General features: G+C 39.3%; 1 protein-coding gene across 1 annotated transcript; it reads left to right on the plus strand.

Annotated features, from left to right (window-relative positions):
* Window positions 1-345: 345 nt before the first annotated feature.
* LOC103137092 (histamine H3 receptor) lies at window positions 346-11,804 on the plus strand. The gene is made up of 3 exons (XM_007550642.2): window positions 346-1,308; window positions 1,739-1,905; window positions 5,231-11,804. The coding sequence occupies exons 1-3, from the start codon at window positions 1,071-1,073 to the stop codon at window positions 6,089-6,091; spliced, it is 1,266 nt and encodes a 421-aa protein (XP_007550704.1). The 5' UTR covers window positions 346-1,070; the 3' UTR covers window positions 6,092-11,804.
* Window positions 11,805-24,726: the final 12,922 nt, after the last annotated feature.

Below are 24,726 nucleotides of genomic sequence, written 5' to 3' on the forward strand. Positions count from 1 at the left end.
TTCATGTTTTAACCCCGGGATAATGAACCTTGACCCCGAGCTGAACTCTCTTTAATTTCTAAAGAGTGATATAAATGTGAGCTTCTAAATAGTTTTATTAAGGTTTTTTTCAGTTTAGTAACTAAATACAGAGATATTAAAGACTGACTTATCTTATCTACAGTGAGTTAAGATTTTAATGAAGGATTCTGCAGTTAAGTTTAAAATTAATCTTTAGAAATATGCCATACAGTTTATTTTTATTTGAATATGAAATAGCAATTGTATCAAAATGCTTGCGTATGAATGTTTGATATATTTTGTTATTATTATTATTATTATTATTATTATTATTATTATTTATTGTTGTTGTTGTTGTTGTTGTGCAGGGATTGTAGACATTTTGGCGCTCCAACAAAACCTGAAAGAACAAGTGTACTTTAATTGCTTGGAGAGCTGTTCAATAAAGTAAGGTGAAAAACACCGGAAATTGCTTCCTTTTCAAATTAAAGCGCAACATTTCTCACACCATTTCTATCCAAATGAAAATATTTCGGTTGTTGTGTTGTTGTTTTTTTTTTAAATAAATAAATAAAATAAAAACAATAGTCCTGTGTGAGAGAAATTTAAAAGCTTTCCACTTGAATTTGGTATCTTTGGACGCATGTTTAACACTGTTAGTACAGCGGGAGCTTTATTCTGACATTATGAGCGGTTACTGGTTTCACTAGACGATCGACTTGACACGGATGACAAAATCAGCTGTGCGCGCCGTGGTACCCGCACATCCCGCAGCACATCCCGTTGATAACTGGGAGTCAACGAGGGAGAGAGAGAGAACACCTAGTGGACCTACAGGCGTTATAATCATAACACAACTGGAAAAAACGTCTTCCAGGGAAAAAGGGGAAGTTTTGAATTCCACAGAGGGGGGGAAATGGGGCATTTGGGGAATTCATCCGGTCTCCGGTCTCCAGTCGGCTCCACATTAAAGTGGAGCGGAACTCTCGGACCCGCCGCCGGACCTCTGCTGCGCCTCGGCGCGCTCCGCGTAGCATCAACCCCACAATGAGAGCAGCTCGGCTCTAACTATGGGCGCGCACATCCTGGAGTCCAACTCCAGCGCCAACCTGACGCCCGCGGTGTCCGAGGCTGGGATCGTGCTGCCGGGCTACCTGGTGGTCATCTTCTCGGTCCTCATGGTGACTCTGGTGATTGTGGTGGTGGCCGGGAACGCGCTGGTCATCATGGCTTTTATCGTGGATAAAACCCTGAGGAATCAGAGCAACTACTTCTTTCTGAACCTCGCCATCTCCGATTTTCTCGTGGGTAAGTTGGCACTCTCGGGAGAATATCTCTATTTCTAACGTGCTCATATTTTCTCCTCGCGAGTGCTTATTACGCACGATCCGACACGTATTCTGACACATAAATTGGAGTGTTTTCCTCTTCTACATGTGGTCTTTGTCATTATTCACGGGCATTTTTACGCACCGAGGAGCATAATTGTATTTTTTTTATTATTATTATAGTAGTTGGGCGCTCACGTTCCTTTCTATAGGTCACTACTTCAGCTGAGGGTAATTAACAAATTTGCTGAGAGAAACTGTCCGAAATCTGCACCTAATCTTTTTAAACTGTCACCTGTAAAAAAAAACGGCTGGCATCCAGACGGTGCAGAGGTGGGAATGTTAATGATTTGGAGGCGTTGAATCATCATGCGGTATATCTTTTGTATGTGTGTGTGTGTGCGTTCCAGGTGCTTTCTGCATCCCAGTGTACATCCCCTACAACCTGACTGGCAGGTGGATGCTGGGGAAGGGGCTCTGCAAAGTCTGGCTGGTCATGGACTACCTGCTCTGCTCCGCCTCCGTCTTCAACATCGTCCTCATTAGTTATGACCGTTTCCTGTCAGTCACCAGAGCAGTAAGTACAGCCTGTGAAGATGCTCATTAACACACACACACACACACACACACACACACACACACACACACACACACACACACATCAGAGTCACATTCAGTTCGAAGAAGGTGTCATTTCCCCCCCCAAAGGCAGATTTTGGTGCAAGATGTCACTGACTTCCCCGGTTTTTAATAAATATATATTCTTTATTTCCTATATGAGTTCATGTCTCCACTTGTTTCTCCACATGTTGGCTCTGTAATAAAAAAAATAATCATCTGTCTTTTGATTATTCAGATCAATAATTAGTCGAGCAAATCGTTTGACTTCCAGTTGAGTTTTAGCAACAAAGTCTTTTCTGTCTGCAGTGAAGACAGTTTTAGTTTCAAAACTGCAATATTTCCCATGATTCCAGTTACTAGTTTCAATGTCTTTGAATAGAAAACCAGCATGACCAAAAATGTATTTGTCTGCTTTATGTGATGCTGCTGTTTTACCCCACCTGTCGCTGTGAACTGCTGGTCAGAAGGCGTTAGTTAGTTCTCTATGCTTAGGGAAAAAAAATCAATTTGGAGCATTAAATAGCTCTGCTCTGCCCCTCCCCTATCTGTTGCTGTGCTGATGCTCGGCTGGAGAAGGCTCCGGCATTTCTCCATTTGTGGAAAACAGTCCATTTTACGAGAAACTAAACGAGCATCACCCGCTGATTTAATCTGAATAATGCTTGTTTTCTGTTTAAAATAAAAGCAGTTTGATCAGGTTGTGATTTTCATCCCTTTTTAAAATGTCAGGTAAAAATACTGAAATCACGTTTTTCGTACTTAAACGTGTCGTAGCAGAAGACCCTCGTGGCAGCCTACGTCCTATCGATAGCTCCTAAAGAATGTTCTGGCATTTGTAAATACACAACCGGCTCCAGTTTACCATGAAAACAAGGAAAATATTGTTTCCAGATGCAGCAAATTCTAATGCTGCAGATTATTTGCATGCTATTTAAGAGAGCTATGCTCTCAGAAGACATCCACTCTTTAAACGTCCATATTTTTTTGACCAGATCAGCTGCACGCGCTAATGAGCACTTAACCAAATCTGCTGTCCTTGCTACTCCACATCTCTTCTCGGTCTGGGTGATTTGCCTTATCTTCGTTCCTCTGGATGTGCAGGAAGTGGAGCCACATTAAAGGAACGTTTCAACATCAAGTCAGGTCCTGCTGCAGTGGATTTATCTGGTTTGTTTGGGAGATAAATCCAGATTTTGTGGTCCAGAAGGATGAACCTCTTGGCTAAAGACCAAAGATGATCTTCTACCAGTTTGAGCCAACTCCAACATCAAGGACATCATAACATTTTATGAGGACGCTATATTGTGAACTCTTAAACCATCATCACATTTGTATCGATTGCAGCTCAGCGAAGCCCAAAGTTCTAAATTATAATAGGATAATGTGGGCCATTAACGATCTTCCTGTGGGAAATGCATACTGAAAATGGAAAACGTTGTTTCCAGTCAGAATAACCGATGAATAGAAACTAAAACACGTGAGATTCCACAAAGATTTGCTCATTTAAAAGACTAATATTTTTTAGCTTTTTGCTCTGCTTTTAATTTTTTTAATCGAATAAAACCAGGAACCTTCTGCTCTCAGTACGAGTTTAACCAGGAAGGTCATTAGTGACACACAGCCTCCAACCTCCATTTCATGTGTAAACTATCATCAATTTCCCTTTAAATAATTGGCCAATGCAAATATGATAAGGGCTTAAGGTTTAATTTAAATCCCGTTTGCTTAAACCACTCTGATTATTTTTTTTTTAAATATTGGAGTTGTTTAAAGACAATCCACATTAAAAGACACCAAGAGAGTTTTTCATCCGGGGTGGGATTATTAAATGCTCCTCAATAATCTAACAGAAAGCCTATTTAAAAAATCTCTTAAATCAGCCCGTTTAAATGGGTAAATATTTTTTTTTTTTATTTTCTAGTAACTGATCAAAGAGGCAAAGTGAAAAACAAAAACTGCAGAAAGCTAAATTCCCTTTCCTGGAGTCTCGACTCTTGGGTTAAACTCAGCTGTCGATGTAGTAAAACCTGCTGACGATGAAACGACTCGGTTCACATTTCTGAGGCGTCGCTGTGATTTCAGAGCCGCCGGTTCGCTACTGGTGGATCTCAGGCAGAGTTTGGTTACTCAGATGATGTCACAGTTATGTAATGCAGCAGCCAGGAAGTATTTCGTACAGTGGGCATAGAATCAGGTTGGAGAGGAAGCAGCAGGGAGGGCTTTGTGGAAGTCAAGTTTCATGGATGGTGGAAACACAATTCATCTGGGAATAAAACCATTAAAACCCACGTTATAGGCTTGTTCTTTCTGCTTAGTTATTCTTAGCAGTTTCCTTTAAAAAACCTGCGCCTTGTAAGGTCAATTGAAGCAGAATAATACATTGCTATCAATGAACAGAGGTCTTTTTGATTTTTTTTTTTGGAGCTACTATAATAAATTTACTCTCTCACAATCTTTTTCTTTTTTGTTTGATAAATCATTTAATTTCGCGGCACAGCGTCTCGAGTTGACCATTTTGATCTCGTGTTGACTGGCGGCTCTCAAAAAGGCCGTGATGAAATCTCATCTCCTCAGTGTTCATTTCGAATCTGCGGGGAGCGTTATCTCTTTCACTTACCGCTGAAGTGTCTTTGCTTTTGTAGTGAACAACTCAAGATCCAGGCCAGCTCTAATTAGGGGCCGATCTCGAAGAGGCGCCGTGTCATTATCAGCTTTTCTTTTCTCCTCAACTTGGTCTTTAGCCACATCAACAGCAGCAGCAGCAGCAACATCCCCAGCTGTTGCAATGTACTGAAGCAATTTGATTTAAAAAAATAAAGAAAGGAAGAAAGAACAGGAGAACAAAAAGACTTGAAGAACAGTGAATAGAGGAGCCCTTCTGAATGATGGTGAGGAGGTGAAGCTAAATGAGAGAAAGCAGAGAGGAAGAGCGAGGGGAAACCAGATGTCTCTTTCACAGCCATGTTGCATCAGTGAATGTGGCTCTCAGCCCAACATTCCCCTGCTCTGTTTGGCTTCAGTGACACACCGTGGAGTAAGTGCGTCATGAGTGGGTCTTATTTACAGCATCCCTCCCTTGCTCTACCAGAGCAACAATAAGGGCTTCATCCTGAAGAAGAAACCAGCGTTTTTTTTGTTGTTGTTGTTTCTTTTTCAGGCTGTTGCCACCGAAGCAGCTGTGCCTGATCGTTAGTCACAGAAACACATGTATTATGGAGCAGAGTTTGTGTTGTGAGGGCATCACTGTTAAATCACACTCTGTGCCTCTCCTCTCCTTGCAGGTTAAATACAGAGCGCAGAGGAACATCACACGCCAGGCGGTGCTGAAGATGGTGGCGGTCTGGCTGCTGGCGTTCCTCCTCTACGGCCCCGCGATCATCTTCTGGGAGGCCATCGTGGGCCAGAGCGTAGTCCCGGCCCACGAGTGCTACGCAGAGTTTTACTTCACTTGGTACTTCCTGCTCAGTGCGTCGACCTTCGAGTTCTTCACGCCGTTCGTGTCGGTGGCCTTCTTCAACCTCAGCATCTACCTTAACATCCACCGGAGGAACAAGAGCGGCAACGGCGGTGCCGAGGACGAGGCCAAGCCGCAGAGGAAACCCAGGAAGTACAGAGACGGCACAGGGGCCTGGTCCGTGTTTTTCGTCAAGACTCGGAAGGTGACCTCCAGCGAGCCTGCTGCCATCTCGGCGGTCATAGAGGACGATGACATTCTGTCGCCCTCCTCCAGCGGCTGCCCCGACACCAGTCAGATTTTTGTGCAGAGGGAGAAGTTTTCTCCTCACCGGAAAAACTCCAGGCTGTTTCAGCACACGGCTTCCTGCATGGCGCCGGGCCGGAGGACTCCCGGATCCCGCCTTTCCCGAGACAAAAAGATCGCCAAGTCGTTGGCCATCATCGTCTGTATTTTTGGAATATGCTGGGCTCCATACACTCTGCTCATGATCATCCGCGCCGCCTGTGGCGGCGAATGTGTGGCGCACTACTGGTACGAGATCACGTTCTGGCTCCTGTGGCTGAACTCGGCCATCAACCCGTTCCTGTACCCTTTGTGCCACAGCAGCTTCCGAAGAGCTTTCTCAAAGATACTGTGTCCCAAGAGGCAGTCAGTGCAGCCTCAAATTGAGGTTCAGTCTTGCTAGATGAACTCAGCTGCACAGCCATATTTGAAGAACGCAGTTCGTGTTTGATGGTCATACGCTGTAAAAACTCATACAATGTTCTTCCATGAAAAAAAGGTTTCAAACCAAGAAGACGTTTTTGCATTTAAAGGGATAGTTTGGCGTAGTTTGGCTCTTACCCTTGAATAGGCAGGTGTCGTTTCTACTGGTGGGTGACATGGACTTTAAATTATATCACGATATTTTGTGATACTATTGCGATAATGACAAAAGGTATTACAGGTTGCTGCGTAGCTGTGACTGCATGACACAGTAATTTTAGTTCCACAATGCAAACACTGCTTTTGAAAAACCATTTTTAATGCGCTTCTTTAGGATACCAGTCACTAAACTTCACACAATAGCTGCTTAATTTCTTCAAATTTATCGATGTTTGTTGACTCTCTCATCGGACAAACAGTATAGAAAATAGTAAAATTAACAACCTGACAATAGCGACAGCTTGGGTTTATTTTTTTAACGTAAGCATCATTAACTGGAATTTGTCATGATGACAAAATCAAAATTCTTATAAAAAATGTATCATGGTGAAAGATAAACGATGCGCTAAATACACACCTTGTCATATTGTGAAGAAAGGCTAACAGCTAATCTGACCCACTTGCTATTTTAGGCAAAGTTACCAATTTAAAACAACTCAAACCAAAAACAACATTTCAACAGGACAACATGGGATAAGTGCTGTATCCTGTTTAAGATGGATTTTTTTAGGAGACCATTGGTTGCTGTTTAATTAACTGAGCATCTTCTGTGTAATTACGCTAAAGCTATGTTAGCATAAACTGCTGGCTGTTTCCCTTCTCACCAGCTGCGTGCTGTCCATTTGGTTTTTTGCCTGCAGAGGGGAAAGTAACATTTTGGATTATCTGCCTCGCTGCTTTGTGCAACTAGTGTATATTACAACAGTCTCAACTTTATGTAACTGTGCAAAGTCACAACGACATTGCCTACAGCTCAGAAAACGGCACCAAACCTAAGGTTGATATTGGCTAATACCGTGTTGTATCCCACGGAGAAGAGCTGATTGTAGTTTGAGCTCTTTTAACGCATCAGAACCAACAGAGCCGTGTCGTTATTTGTAACAGTTTCCGTTCCCGTGACGGAAAAAAAGTCAAATTGCAACAACTTTGTCGAGAACTGGATTCTTCATCGCAAAGGAAGTTAGTAAAGCACGACTGCTTTATTGCTATTATTTTTGCCTTTCCTTCCCGAACTGCCTCAACTTTTTTAATGATAAATCTTTATTTACAGGGAAAGAAACTGTTGCGAACAACAACCTCGCTTCACTCCAAGGCACCCAAGCTATCCCTTCAAGCCAGAATTGTCAGGACACATTTGACAGCAATATGACGATGCAAAACAGTCTGGAGAATGTTTGTAATGACAGAGCAGTGGAGTGGGAGTCCCACTGAATCTGCATCAGTAGGTATAATTCCTCTTGATGAGAGGAATGCCCTTAAGAGCCAGTGTCACATCTTTTATTTAAGCGCCGTAAAACGCTGGTTTCAAAATGTATGTAAATCTTCACTGTAACTAGATCGAGATGGATTAATGTGGTTTGGGCTTCGGGGTCTAAATGTGCTAAAAGCTGTGAGGTGATGATTTATGTAGTCAGGTAGTCGGTGATTACCATCATTTAGTCCAGGTTATTACATTAGGCCTCCCGTACGGCACATAAAAAATGATAAATTAGTGTCTGTCTGAATAGAAGCAACCAGAAAGACTTAGACGTCGTCCTTTTTTTTTTTTTTTAAGATGGAAAACCTCTTAAATCTCATTTGTGTCAGGCTAATAAGAAATAAGGACTTAATGTTTTTTTTAATTATTTAAAACTCTGACTGCACATGCCATCCTTTTTCCTTTACAATAGAAGAGAAACCTCTAGCATATGCCTTCAAAAAGCCAATTCAAGCTTTTCATCGTGCAGCAATAGAATCACTAATGCTCAAGTCCTCAAACATCAAAGCACAAGAAGAACCGACTGCTGGCTGTCTTTTCCATCAACTCGTCTTATGTTGCCTACACAACGTTTGTGTTTAAATGAAGCTGTTGTTGATGTTAATAATGTCATGATGAAATGGAAAAACAAGATTAAACCCTTTGTTCACTCAGACCTGCTCAAGACAAACCTAAATGTCAGATCCTGCTCGGTGACTCGTGTCTGGGGACTGCGGGATGTTTTGCTCTGATATAGAACGTGTGGCTCTCTGGACCTAATGGACGGTGACTCATCTTGAAGTTTTGTCTGTTTTGGTAATAAGGAATCGTTTGCGTGTGATCTGTTGGTTTTTCTCTAAATCTGGTCAGAGGTTAACAGACAATCATCGTGGTTGTAAATATCTTCTTCGTTTTGAGCTTTTAGTGGTTTAAGCGATTTCAGCTTAAAGGTTGGGAACGTCAAACATTTCTTGAGAACAAGTGGTATTTAATCCACACAGTCGAGTCCGTGTTTGTTTTTGCTCCAGCCAGATTGAGGTAATCTTTTCAAAAACGCCAACATGTTTATTTTGACGCGGTACCAACGTTTCGAAGCATCCTTCATGTCCATGTATGGTCAGAGTCCCGACTCGAATCAACTGGAGAATCTGTAGGCGACGCTACAGATTAGGGTGATGGCAAGGAGGTCTTTCAACCTCAAAAACTTGGAGCTCAAAGATAAATGGTCAAATTACCAGAAGAAACATCCATAAAGTTGCTCGGCAACTATCAACTATGATTTTCACATCACATTGTTAAATTACGTGATAAAATTGGATGTTCTAATATCATTATGTGTTTGTAGAAATGTCTGTCATTCCCCATCACAGACATCTTGAATGAAATTTTTTATTTTTTTTCCATCCACCATGTTCAAGAGTATTCACATTCACTTTTGGTACAATTTGATCAAATGTCCCTTATCATCCACATGCCTTTTGGTTTCCACCAACAAACTTTGTTTATGGCTCCAGCTGGTTATTTGAGCGCCGTTTCCAGTGGTATTGATAGTTTTTACAAGTTTTGACACGCCTGGCTTTTATTTCCTTCAGGTTCCTAACAAAGCTGAGTCAAGGCTTGATGTGGCCGGTTTTAGCCATTACTAAACTCATTTTGACATATGTTTGGGATCATCGTCCTACTAAAACAACCAAACTGAGTCGACGTTTCTACAGTCTAGTCTTGTTGTCAAACAGGATTTAAAGATAAAGATGAACTTTTTTTGTCTTTCTCCTCAGTCCAGCCACTTTTTGTAACCACTGTGGGCAAAACAGTCCCACAGGATGAGGCTGGCATTGTGCAGGTCGGTACTGTATTCTTCAATTTGAAAGACTCGTATTGAATTTTGCAGACATTCACTTTCCATCTCCCCTAGAGGCCTAGTAGCTCATTTTTAGTCTTTGTCTGGTCATAAAACTTTTCTCTAGGAGCTCAGTTCTATCAACCCTCTTTGCAGTAGGGGTTTATTTTCTGGTCAGCATATTCTCTCTCACTCCATGGCAACATAAAGGTTGTTTCACTTCTGCTGCCTTTCCACTGTTTGTAGGTTATGACAAACTTGAGCTTGTGTGGTGCTCCACATTTTCTGGATACTTTTTTTTCTTCTTTACCATTTATGTTATCTGATGGTGACATTTTGTACAATATTTGTTAAAACTTTTGGGTCTTCCAGCATACCAATGATCCCAAACAAACAATCTGGTCTTAGAACTGTTAAAGTAGCTTTTGAATGGGCCTTTTCAATATCTGGACACATACTCTACTGAAAAACCAACCAGTTGAAATTGACTACTAATCCAGATAATTTCCATGCAAAAATGTTGCAAGAAAATATGCAATTTATTGATTGTTTCTTTGCTGTGACAATACCTATTGGGAACAAATGCTATCCTGTTAGAAAGTCTTATTTATTTTTTTGCATTTGTGGGTTGAGTGAAAGAACAATCCAATCCTGTCTGCTTATGCCAAACCAGATTACTCTGCTATTAACCCTAGTTTGGAGTTTGCTCCGTTGGCAAGACGATGTCTGCCAATAGTTCCTGAGTCTCATCTCGATGCTGTTTTGCACTGCGATTTCCTCCAGTGATAACAAACCTTGTTTTCCCCCCCGACACCGTCACACCGCTGCCTCCACCAGCAGCTGTTTGGCTTCGGAAGAGAGGATTTGGACACAATCGACTCTGTTGCTCAACATAAAAAGACATTTTCTTACAAATCCGTAACACTCTTTCCAATTTTCAAGCTCTCTTCCCAAATCTGTTGTTTCAGTAGAGAAATAATCAACCAAATTAAAATTCACTCACCTTTTGTGCTTAACTTATATAATTAAACCTGCATTTATACATTTTTTCCTCAGTTTATGACGCCGTAGAGATTTTAATCTTCACCATGTGCCATGTCTATTCCTGTTTATAAATGTCACCGAAGCTGTTTGGAGGGTAATTATTTCATTCTGGAAATGAAAATGCTTTCTGCATCCTTGAGAGAGCAAAATTAATGTGAAACATTCATATTATAGAGGAGAGAATGGAGAATTTTGACCCTGAATATCCAATTCACTAAAGAACATCTGGATCAACTTTTATGCACCACTATTTGTTTAAAAGGCTTCATATTTTAAATAACTCATATTTAAAACGCATCATCTGTCTGGGTCTGCCTGCGGTCTTTATCGGACCTGATGATTGAGTTGCCTTCTCTTCTCTGGACTTTTTATTTATTATGCAGCAACGTCGGAGAGGGGAAATTCTTCATATTCATGCTAACTCAGTTAAGCCAAAATTTTAAAATAAACAGTTTACAGGAAAGATTTGAAACCACACGTTTCATATTTTTGTCCAAAAGCTGCATTGGATCTTTAAAGCTGAATTTTGGTTTTAATTTTGTTTAGTTATGATGCTCAAGTTCAGAAGTAAACTTGGTTCTCTAACAAGATAAACAAGTCAAATGAGTTCCAGCTAAATAAAGTCGTCTCTCATGCAATATGATGTCCGTTTTATTTTCTCGTTCCGATTTCCTATTTTTGAAATGCATTTCTTTGACAGCCTGTCACTTTAAGAAAGAAATCTCTACCCACATTTGGCAGACACACACATCCACATCTGTCACACACACACACACACACCAAACCAGTCATAACTTCATGCTGCTGATCTTCACAGAACTCAATGTTTTTCATGGCATAAAAAAAAAAGGTTTTTCGCTTTCACATTTATTTCCTAAAAATATTTGAAGAGCAACTGAATCCCCACACGGCGACGTGACAGCATCATCTCACAACCAGCCAGCAGAACAGCAGCGAAAAAATAATCACAGAAATTGGTGAGAAGTGGCTGAAAGAACATTTGGCCCCTAAACCCCACAGATACAATCTCGATGGGGTCAGACGCCAGTCGTGTGACGGAGGCGCAGTTCCCCCGCCCCAAAAAAAAGAAGAAAATTCCCGAGCTAAAACTCCCAGAGACCAGAGGAAATAATGTTCATGTTGCTGTGCCAGACACTCCAGGACGCCTCTGCATGTTTTCTGTCCATACCTTAACGAGTCTCGACTGTTTATGCTGCAAACTGGAGAGCTACTGAATATTATGTGAGCGGCCAGAAAGACATCCAGGTTTCTCCGTGTTTGTAGGACCAAAAAAAATACTAACCTGAATTTGGATTTAGGAGTTGCAACTGTAGAGATAGGCTGGAAAAAAATTAAAAATAAAAACATTTGCATTGATATTGGCTAGATTTGGAGCACAGCATGCAGTGAAGGAAGTATTTTGAAATGCTTCTGAAATATTGAGTAAGATTACAAAATCTGAAATAATGATGTGAGGAGGGCACTTAAAACGCCAGAAAACTCAGCATGGGTTGTCATGCTGCTTTGGTTTCTTTTTCTATAAAAGAACAGAGAGAGCTCGGTTACTAGAAAAGGACAAACAAAAAGCGGGTGAATATAATTTGTTCACATTGAACAAAAATAAATTTAAAAAAATGGAGAAGATTAGATAAGATGTAGATTTGCTCGCCTTATCTTACTGAAAGACAAATCGGTGAAAGGCAAATATTTGTGTTGCGTCTTCGCTGCTTCTGAAACATGGCGAGAAAACAAACTGCAAAGACTTTGCAGCATCTCTAAACCTTACTTCACATCTTTCTTTAGTTAGTTTGTTACCTCCAGTTGTTATATAAATTGTGTGTATATCAAAAATAATTTAAAGGAAATTTGAAACTTTAAAATTGGCTTCTGTCTCTTTAAGAAGCTTGACAGGTTTATTAGTAAACGTGTACAGTGAGATGATTTTTACAGATTAATGGCTGCAATGCAGGACAGCAGTAGGAGGGGGAGGTAAGTGGTGTCTGAGATCTGAGATGATCTGATTGATTTTGAAATTAGATGAAAAACAATACACTTCAGTCGAGGTTGTCGATTGTCTCTCGGCCCTATTTCCAGGTCGGAGTGTGGAAGGACAAGTGAGTTATTGACGGGAACAAGAGAATGGAAGTTTGTGTGGAGGAGAAACAGTGGAGGTGAGGGTCAGCAAACCCTCACCTCATTATCACTCCTGAGGGAAATACTCTGGCATCTGCTTGAAGGAACCGGCCCCGTCTTTAAGCTCCTCCTGATTGGCCTTGATGAGCTCCAGTTGGAGGAGGTAGGAAAGACACGAACATGCCTCTGTGTGTTTGACACACGAAAATCCACATGAAACTAGTAAAACTTAATGATGTTTTTTCTTTTAGAGCATCTTTATTGACTGACACGTCACTTCAGTTCATGATTTATCAGAGTTTTAGGATTCTCTCCAAACAGCAGGCATGTTCATTCATTTGCTCTAGCTGGTCCATAGTTTTGTTTACAGCTAAGCTAACTGCTTTTAGCTCATTGTAGCACTGCGACACTTTAATGTTTCTACCAGTGTTGCTATTTTGTTTGCTTTGTTCTTATTCTATTCTCTATTTTTATCACTGCTCTAATGTAAAACGTGGTTCAGTGGTCACTGTTGTAAAATATAAATAAAATTTGATTATTTACAAGAGGGGTACTTTATTAGCATTTCACATTTTAAAGAAAAATCAGGTTCTGTTATAAACAATAATGTTTCGCCTACTTGTAGCAGATGGATGCATGAAATGAGTGTGTTTTGCTAACATACTTTTTTTGTAATGAACAGCTTCGCCTGCTTCTCTCATTGTTTCTCACAATGTCGAACTAATTCAACCTGCGGCTCGGCAATTAAAAGCATATTTTCAGCAGTCCTTTTATTTCATTCTGGCCAAGAGAAGACTCATCCCCTAATCCCTCTGCTTATAGGTTTACAGAACATCTTGTTCCTGCAACAATAGAAAACAAAAACCTATCCAGCAGGCAGGCCTTCGCCTCAAAAGGAACTTTCATAAAATGCAACAACAACAAAAAATGTTTCAGAAAAAGCACATCCTCAGAAGCCCCAACTCACCGGAGTTTTATTTTTTTTTGTTCTGCAGCACGCTGTGAAACTCTCATCTGATATCACTACCGAGAGACGCGGCAGAACTCTTGGGGCTTTGACCTTTATTACAGATTTCCAGCACAGAGTGGAAGAATCGAGATATCTCCGGAAAGCCATCTTTGGAGACTTGAAAATCACTGGCGGGTGGAAAAAACGTCCCTGCGGGAAGTAAAGTGGGATATTTCCCTGGCGAGGAAAAAATCTTGAGGGAATTGTTGAGCCCTGGGACAGATACGGTCCACAGTGTTGGGGTGTTTTGAATGTCGGCTGTCGTGCGTGTGGTGTGGGGTCCGGATCCCTTCTCTCTGCTTTACATCACATCTGAATGTTTTATATCATCAAACAAATGTTGCTATCAAAAACTTGGTAAACACTGAAGATGGTGTTCAAATGGTAACTTTATGAATTAAGGGAATCACAGATCATGAATGGCTTTTCAAGGTCATGCCACAGCCTCTTAGTTGGATTTAAGTCAAGGTGTTGACTAGACCTTTCCAAAACCTTCATTTGACTTAGTTGTTTTTTTTTTTCCCCAGCCATTCATAAGTGAGTAATTGTCCTGGTTTGAGATTAAAGTGATGACCTGATGGCAGGATGTGATCCATCAAGATTTTATAGAAAAAAGATTTAATTGTAAGAGCATCACTAAGAGCAAGTCATTTCTAAAGAAGAAAACCTACCACATGCTACCTCACCATGATGTTTCTGTATTTTTCATGTTGTGTTGATTTAAAAATGTCTAAATCAACACAAATGTAGCTGTGTTTCCATTACGAATGTTACAAATCTTTGTCCATTTTCTTGAGCGAAGATTCCTCCACAGCAATCGGGTGAGACAATTCATGAAGTTAGTGGGGATCTTTGTTTTCTCAAACTGACATTTGCCTGAAGAGAGCAAAGCCCAGATGAAATCTGTAAGGCAGAAAAACTCTTTTCACAGCCCTGTATATACAGCGAGAAATGCAGTATGGGTAAATTGTTTAGATTGCAAGTGTGTACTATAACTCAGTGTTATTTGTCAAGTTGAAAATCACTGCCTGTTGCACATCTGTGTTTACCTATGGAATAGTTCCCATCTTCAACCCCTCAGCTTCAAATTAATTTATGATTTAAAAAAAGCTCAAAATGCTGTTTTATTGAATTCAGTTTTTTTTCCCCCTTTGTATATATTATACCAGGATGCAGAGTTTTCTAGCTGTCCTCTGTGACAACAGCTCTGGAGGATAAGTAGATAGTGGTGCTGCTGTTCTCCTGCTGACCCCATTTAATAACAGTAATTTGAATGCAGAGGCTCGCAGTGCCTGGATACACATTCTGGGCTCGTGAAAAAAATAAAAAAATAAAACGCCTCAGCTGAAAAGTGAAAAATGCTTTCGCGACACAAAGCCTCCCAAAAGCCGGTGGACACTGGAGAGGGGGCCGTCGGCGTTTCCTTTGGAAAATTCACCAACGTGGCGGGGAGGAAATTGACCAGAAGAGGAGCCTCAGCGAGCCGAGCCAGACAGAAACACCGGAGACAAAGTCGGTTAGGATGTTTCCGTCAAAGGTCAGCGGAGGGCGAGGCGCCGGCGGCCCGTGCAGAGACGCAGGTGGACTTGCAAATAGAAAACAAATTGCTCAGCAAAAAGTGTTGACACTGTTCCCGCGCGCAGTGGGAACCAATATTCACAGGCTTTCAACCCCCCCCCCAATAAAACAGGAAAATTAGAAAATAGTTTGGGATTCTTGCGCCTTGTACTTTGATAGCTCTGTGATTTAGATTTGTTAATAAAACAAATCTAAAATTTATTAAAATTTTAGATTTTAACAAATTTTCAGACCCAGAACACAAAACGGCCTTGAAGGCTGCAAAGTGAACACGGAGACCTCTGGCTGCTTTTTCTCTTCTTTTTTTTTTTCTTTTTTTGAGAACATGATTGCATGAGAGGGATGTTCACGCAGGGAGCCCAAATTGTAGCTGCCTCTCAGCAGACAAAACCTCACGCGTTTCCAAGATGATAAGCTGATAAGCTGCATGTACAAGCAAGTGATTTGGAGAATACTAAGGGAGAGGACATGTTTGAAGCATCATGTCCCATCCACTGTCCCTCTGTGGACAATACGAGCTCCTATTTTGGAGACCTAGACTGGGAGTATGTATTCCGTGAATGGACAGGAGACTGATTGAATAATCCGTCCGTAAGGAAGAGAGTTTCCCATTTAAAGCTGCGGCTGGCTATGAACGCTGTAAACCTCTCCGGGACTCACTCTGGATAACTATTAATGCGGTGCGGGTGGAGATAAAAGCCACAGCTCCGACTCGTAGGAAAAAAAAGAAAAAAAAAAACAACCTGATCATCCTGACGGAGACCCTAATTAACTCTCACGCTGTGCTCGAGCTAATTTAGCTGGAGGGGAAAAAGAAAAACTCCAGAGTACTCTCACCGTACGAGGTCAATCATATTTGACTTATTTCCACATCATCAACCCGTTATTAAACTATTTTCTAAATAACTGTCTTCAACCAATCCGCTGCTGTAAATAAAGTTAGCATTTTTGCATCATTTCAGCTATGTGTTTTTATTACTTATATAAATGTTGCTTTCAGATCGAGGCAGAGCCAGTTAATGGACCATAGCAATAAATAAATAAATTAATAATAATAATAATAATAATAATAATAATAATAATAATAATAATCGACTTTTCTGTGGACTAATTGCTTTTATTTCCTGCTCTGATGTTTTCAGAATAAATCAAACTTTTATGTTCTTAGATTTAGTTTTTAGTTAGAAGCCTTTGTGGTTGCATTATATGAAAATTGGTTTCCTGATCTTTGTTAGTTTATTATTTATTCATACATAAAACAAAACCCTTTGATCCCACAGAAGAGATCTGTTGAAAGAATAGAAATAAAGATAGAGAACACTGGAGTGGCACAAAATGATACACAAGTAACCTGCCAGGATCAAAATCAAAATACAGCACAATATGCTAGAAAATGCCCTCTGACCTCATGGTTCTGGTTGTTAAGTTGGGTTGCATGGTGGTGCCGTTGGTAGGACTGGTCCTGGTGAGTCTGCATGGAGCTTATAGGTACTTCCTGTGTATGAATGGGTTCTCCATTCAATTCAGTTAAGTCATTTCACAACAAATGCCATATCAAGGCACTTTCCTAAAAAATAACTTTGATTCATTCTTATATAACTTGTGAACACTGCAAAAAACACTAAATCTTAGGTGTTTTTTGTTGTTGTTGTTGTTGTTTCTTGGTCTAGTCCCTATTGCAAATATCTTACTACATTTGAAATAATATAGAAACTTGTTGTAAGTCAATAATAAATTCACATTGATGACATTTTTTTAGTTATATCACAAAACATTTTAACTTATAATAAAGGAGAAATGCCTTGTTCCACTTGCAGATTATTTACTTATAACTAACACTTTTCATCAAGATGAAGAAATTATTAACTTAAAACAAGCTTCTGTTTCTTTATGAAAAGTTACTTTAAGTTGGTTTTGTCTTATTTCAAGTGTACTTAGATATTTGCACTAGAAACTAGAACAAAAAATACTTGGTAAAGAGTTTTTATTTTTTATTTATTTATTTTTTGCAGTGAAGGTAACCGATTACACGTTAATTTATTTAGGGGAGATCAGAATAAATGGGGGCTGAAACAAGCAAAAACAACAACAACAACAAAAACTTTCTACCACCTATTTGTGCTGTTTTGCACTGATCTGTCACACGAAAATATGTCAAAGTTGCTGTTTGTAATGAGACTAAATGTGAAAAAAAATCTCTGGAGGTGTGAATACTTTTGTAAGGCCCAGAACAGGAAGTCAAACTCAGACGAGCGCTCAGCAAACAATCCGTCCTGGAAGTCACGCGTTGCTCTGGCCCAGTTTAATTAAACATCGCAACATGCCGTGGACACACACACTGAATCATATAACAGCTGCTGGGCTAACATGGCAGCTCTGCCTCAGATATTATCAGCTCCATAAACCTGTTTATCTCCTTGCTGCCGGACATGCTAACGCGGAGTTAGCATGTCGGTGTGCGTTTCCCAAAGTTTACCTTTCATCTGCCACAGCTGAGCAGGTTTGTTGACTTTGTCTTTAAAAACCTCCTGCTGCCTCTCTTAATTTGATTACCACGCTGATTTTTAATGTACCTTCGCTGATTTAAAGTGAGAGAATCGCAGGACGAAGCTGATTCATCTGTTTAACGACAGTGAATGTCGACGCACAGAGGGTGTGTATGATTACACTTGTTTAGTGTTAATTGTTTTTCTGCTCTTTGCTTGTAAAATGCTTATCTGAAGTTGCTGTGTTGGAAAAAAAAAACAACTTAGTACTTACCGCATTCCCACAACATAATCCTTCTTGTTATAATAATTGTATTTGCAACGTTTGTCTGTGTTTTGTTAGTCTGGAAATCTTTCCATATCGTTTAATTTATGTCTGTTATAATCAGGGACAAAATAGTAGCTTTCCTTCAGTCAGCTGATAAGCAGTGTGCAGCAACCAGAGATTTTTAAACTGCAATTTAAGAAAAAAAAACAAAACAACTTTTTTACCTTGATACTGGTAAGCAGCCAGTCCATATTTTAGAGATGCTAGTAATAATTACACTGTAAAAAAACAACAACAACAAAAAACAAACAAACAAAGAAAAACTCTTCAGGAACAACTTCCTTGTTTATGGATATTTTTTATTTATTTATTTTTTTGTCTAAAATATTCTTAAGTTTTGCTCAAGAAAATTAACCTCATTCAAGTCATTTGTTTAACTTGATAATATGTTTCATTTTGAGCTTTATTTACCGTTGGTTACAGGGCGTGACCATGGCTTGGTTGAAATTGAAGATTCAGATTATTTTTCTTCTTTAATGAGAGGCCACTTCAAAAACTTTTTTGTGTGAAAATTTAAGGCGTGCGATCCTAAAGTAAGAAAATAATTATTGAAATCAGCGTGAACAAGAACGCACAATGATTAATTTAGGTAAAAACTTTAGTATGAGTCAAGACTTCTTAATTTAAGGATGGAAAATTTTAATTTCCCATTCTTAATTTAATAATGTATATATATATATATATATATATATATATATATATAAAAGCTAACTCTGTAGTGCAATTTTCTTTCACTTTTGACAATTTTGTTTGGTTTACAGGCACATATCATTTTGACTCATTCGCTAGTTTTACAAAGTCTAACCTAGCAACTTCTAATTAAACCGTTGGCAGATTTTCTTTTTTTTTTTTCTCAGAACAAGAAAATTGATCACATTTATAAATATTTGGCTTATTTCAAGTTCTGTAAAGCATTATACCAGATCATGCTGTAGGTTGTTACATCATATTTGACAGTGAGGCGTATGATCAGTGGTCATTGTCAAAATGCTGATTCAGGTAAAAGGATCTACTGACATGATTTTAGTTTAACAGCGAAGGATCATCTTTCAACTTTTGCCCCTGTCAGAACAACCGAATCAAGAGGAAATCTTGGCCCAATTGTAGAATTCCCTGTTGATTTGTAGAGAGAAATCCTTCTATAGGAATCTACAGCGTGTATACAGCACCAGGTCTGGCATTCCCAAATGTATAGGTCTTACTTTCGACAGAGTTTCTTCCACTCGCAGACTTTCCTTATCTGATCTTCTTCAGCTTGTGGCTCCGACCGTCTCCACGTTGTGCTGTGAGCCATTCCTTCTCTTATTTATTTCGTCAGCGCAAGACATCTGCTTAGAAACATGCTCCCAGCACACCCAGAGGCCTCTTTGCATATCAGACACTACAACAGATTTGTGATGATACAATAGTGCTGCAAAACCTTTCAGAGTATTTGGAGAACAAATCCTCAAGTTTTCATCCCTGTCAGAACCTCATGCAGGCCACGTTAACCATGCAGCTGAATGCAGAATGAAAAAACTAAAAGCTTCTTCTGTTAATCTTCAGGTCTGAGCTGCTCACTGAATCTGCATGAATGCGAGTCCACTATATCTACAATGCATCTTATTCTGCTATAGATATTAGATTGCATTCTAAATGCAATCTAATATCTATTGTATCTATTAGACCCAGTAACTGTTTCCATATTAAATGTGCGAAAAACCTTTTCAATGTTCCGCTAATGTTGAAAAAACACAATTTTGCAATTTCCATAAAATAGGAAACGCAAATAAAACCACACGTAAAGACGTTTGTCCACGCTGTATGTCATTAAAAAAAAAACATGCCGTGTCATCATCCTCCCACCACTTCCTGTTTTCTTTGTAGTTTCCATCAGTAGTAACATCCAGTAGTTGATCATGTGAAAAAAGTGTTTCCATAGCAGTTTTCCAAAATACACTAATCTTGATACAGACAAAAAACCACCTCATGCTGGTGCAAAAAGTTATCAAAAAACTTGAGTTTGTTTTTTCCCCCCAAAATTGCTGTTTCTCCATTCAGCAAATTTATTTTTGTAGTTATAATTTGTACAATTCAATGGTCAATGGAAACATAGCTGTTGTTTTCTTTTTTTTTTTCCTACATGAATTTGAATTGAAGATCAAGATGGTATTGAAGAACAAAAACTTATGAAATGTGAAAGTCCAGGGGAACAGAGAAATCCCAAAAACAATGTCAAACTGGAGACACGGGGAGATCATAAGGAAACTAGGTAGAGACGAGGAACGTAACGAGGAGAGGTGGCAAGAGTAACAAGACGATCAGACAAGGTGTGACTGAGAAAGAGGAGCTTAAATACTGGGAGGCAGAGCGTGGAAACAATGAACCTGGGCTAATGAGCTAACTAATTACAGGTATGAGTAGTTGGAGCTAGAGCCAGGCTGAGGAGGAGGGAAGAGAAAGTGTCTCAGGAGAGAATACAGAAATAATACTAACACTAATGAATAACTTGGACTAAAGAAACATGATGAACTAGAACAGAAAATAACTAGAAACAAGAAACATAACTAGAATCACAAGAACAGATGTAAATTCAGACATTCATAAAAGAATAACTAAACCTAGAGTAAAAAAATAAGATAACTAGAAACACTGTGAGGGGGCTGAAATAAAGAAACACAAGAATGAAAAGGATCTAACAAAAAACCAGCAACAATAAATAATCAAGAAGATTAAAACAAAATGTGAACTAAAACAAAACTGATAAAAAGAGGAACAGGCAAAAAAAAAAAAAAAACAATAAAAAAAAACAGAAGAACACAAAACTTTAGTCTTGACCGATAGACCTGTGGACGAGACCCCCCAGGTGTACCAGATTACTTTCAGCAGTTTCTGTCCTGGTGGCCCTTATTGACAGTAAAGACGGGTAAGAGGACCAACCAGGACAACCTCACTGAGGACTGCAGCCTCTACACACGGGGCCCCCTGCTCTGCCAACTCAGGCCCCCCACTCACCCCTCCGTCCCTATCAGGACTTTTGAATGAAATTTCCGAATACCAGCAATAAGCCGCCAAGGTCAAAATCAATGTTTATTCTTTAAAAACGAGGCGCATGAACAAATTTCCTTGGGCTGCCTCACATTTTGTTCTCCCGTCTGAAGCGGATTACATCACAGTTCATCCCTGGACCGACTGCACATCTTCTCTGCCATTACTGCAGAGAAGATGCTGTTTCTCTATTATCTTTACTTTTTTTTTTTTTTTTCAAATTAATTATGGAATACAGCATGATTATCCTCAGTCACTAATGGCTCACAGTGACATTTTGTGCTCCTGCAGCTCTTAAGCCTCGTGTTTCCGTTTGGCGCTCTGTAAGGTTTATCGACAGCGATCGAGCGTCGAGTCGGGATGATGGGCTTCGACTAGTGACCCTCTCTCACCTTCCTCTTGGCTTTGCTGCAGTCCAATATTATAATAAACCCAAAACCTGGGGCTTGATTTATTTTTTATCTACCTTGCCTTAATATATTCAGTTCGGTTCAGTTTTATTCATACCGAGCCGGTGCATGATGATGCAGCAGAGCAAAACAGAATTTTAGATAAGAGAGAAATCTGGATCATTATCTCCTAAATTTCTAAGTCACAATAGTCTGGGTGGATTGTCTTACGCACGATGTTAAGAAATATATATATTTTAAATGATTTTAAGAACAACAGTTGACTTTCAATGCAGCTTCATTTTTTGCCCCAAAACAACAACACCATCTGTTTTGGTGAATAAAAAAAAATGAATACAGCTGTTCTGTCTCAAAAGCTGCATCTCATTAATATTAAAACCTTTTGAACTTCGGGACTTTTTTCATGTAAAACCACTGGATTCAGTCCATTTGAGAAAATATGTTTTAGTAGAAGTCTGCTTTGCTGCAACTAGAGTTCAAGCTCTACAGCAGGTTGCGTCTCTATGATTTTTAGATATAAAATGAAATTTGTGTTTTTTCTTTTTTTTTGTTTGCGTTCACTCAAATCCAGTCAGATTGGATGGAGAGAATCTGTGACCATTGGTTTTCAAGATCTGTCATAGATTTTCAGTTAGAATAATCTCTGGACTTTGACTGGACCGTTCCAACACTTTGATCTAAACCATTCTAGGTTTTCCTGTGTGGTTAGGTCTGTTGTCGGTTTATCAGTTTCTAACACAAATCCACGTTAAGGTGCTGCCATTCTCAAAAAATGAGTTTTCACTGCAAAACAATTGTGTTTCTCTAAGAAAAGTGACTTCATCGTTATGTCTGCTGCTACATTGCTTACGACAAAATGAAATAGTACTTCTTTTTACTTTTTTTTTAACTTTTTTTAAAAAAAGGCTTCTTGTTTATAAAGACCACATTTGTGGAGTGCAGGACTAATATGGAGATAAATTGGGCCCATAAACTCTTTGTTCAAGAGAAAAAAGAAAATTGAAATTGAAGAAAAGGATTTGAAACAAAAAAAAACTGAAAATGAAGATTTGAAACTGTAAAAAAGATGTTTAAACCACTTTTCAGATTCAATTGTTTATTTTTTTTTCAGTTTCAGATTTTTCTGCAGAAAACCCACATCATCCTTCACAACTTCTCCTTCTGCTCACTGACTGGTCCGGTAGAAAACCTGTTCATCAAGGTTCTCTAGGAAACTTCCAAGAACAGCTGCATTTATTTAATTACACACAGATGGATTTGACCAATTAGCCAGTTTTTCTCATTGAATTTCATTTATGAGCATCAATACAAATAATTCTCCTTCCACTTTAAAATTGTGCATGTAAGTTTATACCATAACATTAATAGGAAGTCCGTTAAAGATTCTGGCTAAAATTTGATGAATTGTAGAAAAACATGATGTGAATACTTTTGAAAGGCAAAGTAAATGGTTTGTTGCATTTCCAGTTTGTTTGTTTTTTTAATAAATATACCAGCTCATTACCACAAATCAGCAGCTTCCTACCAAAGTATACCATCATCACGAAACAATAAGTATCACAAAAGCACATCTGTGCGTCTTACATCTAGGGAGGAAACTGCAGCTGTATTCGACGGTGCCTCTCCACACCATTTTAACAAATCCTCCTGCGCCCCCCGCCCGCCATCAGAGGTGCATTTCTCGAGAATTTTCACAGCTCAGCTCTCCAAAAGAGACAGCAATAACTAAAAGGCACGACATGACATTTAGATCACACAGTCAGATGGATGTGCTTTTAGCGTTCGTGCACTTTATTCACCTATCAGTCGGTGAGAAAAAGGATGCTAACAGCATGTCGCTTAAGCACATTACATACGTCACGCGATGCAATACGGTGAAAGGTTGTGTTTACTTGACACTTTTTATTTTAAAAGTGTCGCTCCTCTGGCTGTGTCGGGTATCCAGAATAACATCGGCGTTGCTCAAAATGATGGGTTTTTTTTTTTCGTGTTTTAACGGGAGCCAATGCGCATGGCTAATTCTGAGGGAACAAGTCATTACTTGCAAATATTGCAACGTCTTGCATCATGGCATTTGTTCTGTAGGAAAAATACGATGTTGATTAAAGAAATCGTGAACTTCTTGTTTTCAGGTTTTGGGAAGAAAAAAGCTGTTAAAATAGTGAGGAAAAGGTAAAAAAACCCAATTACAAGGTCAAAAAGAATTAAATTATTAAATCAATTCAATTAAATTGAAACTACTAAACCAAATCAATGCTTGTAATGCCTTTTGTGAATGAGTGAGTAACTGTACGCCATGTCACGACTCTGGATTGTTCTTATGTTTTGTATGGAGGACCAAAACTGACATAGTTAAAAATAAAAGCAGAAATATATGTATTTTCTTTTTCTTTTTCCTTATTCATGCATTTTCATACAAACATTTGTACTTTTTATTTTATTTTTACATGTGTTGTCATCCAGAAATGCATGTATTTTGCTTTTCCTTTTCCTTATAATTGCATTGTTGTTTTTCCATTTTCTTATCTCCTCTTTTTACGTTGCCATATGCATTTCTGGCTCATTATGCAAACGAGGAGGGGCGGCATCTTACCAAAGTATACCAACTTGTGTCTACTGGTTGGTCAGCGTTGTGCTCTGCTGGCTTCAACAAAGATGGCGGCCTATGATCAGCTTATCAGAGAACGTCAAGTTTATATAATGCCTGTAAACATGACTCCGGACTATCGCACAATGCCTAACGTTGCCTCTGGTTCACGAATGCGACATTTGGTATTCATCTTCTGGGATTGACAATCCTGTCGAGGCTGCAGGTTCTCCTTGTTGCTGGGGAACCGTTTCCTACCACACTTCTTTCTTCCTTCCACTCAATTTTGTGTCGATATGCGTAGATAAAGAACTCTGTGAACAGTCAGCTTCATCCATGATGACCTTTTGTGGCTTAGTGAGTTTACTGACCTTAATCTACTTTTACTTTTATCTTTTGTTTGTTTTTATGATTGGTAAAGTTGACCTAAATAACTCGTTTTTGGGGGTTTTTTAGTCTTGAACTAAATGTATAGCTACTAGCTACTAGCCAGACCAGACCAGACCAATGGATGGATGGCTAAAAGTCACTTCATTACATGTGCTATTGAACTTCATGCTTTCACTGTCAAATGAACGGTGAGTGGCATTGAAAAGTCGAAGAATGTGACAGGAAAAGATCACTTTAGGGACTCTAACAGAACCTGAAGCAGAATACAATGAGAGCAATGAAGGACAAAGTAAAACAAACAATCGTTGGGCAATAAAAGGCCGTTCT

The sequence above is a fragment of the Poecilia formosa genome, unplaced genomic scaffold (assembly GCF_000485575.1).
Source record: "Poecilia formosa unplaced genomic scaffold, Poecilia_formosa-5.1.2 Scaffold37, whole genome shotgun sequence".
Classification (NCBI taxonomy): Eukaryota; Metazoa; Chordata; class Actinopteri; order Cyprinodontiformes; family Poeciliidae; genus Poecilia; species Poecilia formosa.

Excerpts from the sequence above, each read along its gene's own strand:
- LOC103137092 (XM_007550642.2), top strand. The coding sequence starts at position 1,071 with ATGGGCGCGCACATCCTGGAGTCCAACTCCAGCGCCAACCTGACGCCC. Across the intron at positions 1,309-1,738 it reads CATCTCCGATTTTCTCGTGG|GTGCTTTCTGCATCCCAGTG; the intron begins GTAAGTTGGCAC and ends TGTGCGTTCCAG. Across the intron at positions 1,906-5,230 it reads TCCTGTCAGTCACCAGAGCA|GTTAAATACAGAGCGCAGAG; the intron begins GTAAGTACAGCC and ends CTCTCCTTGCAG.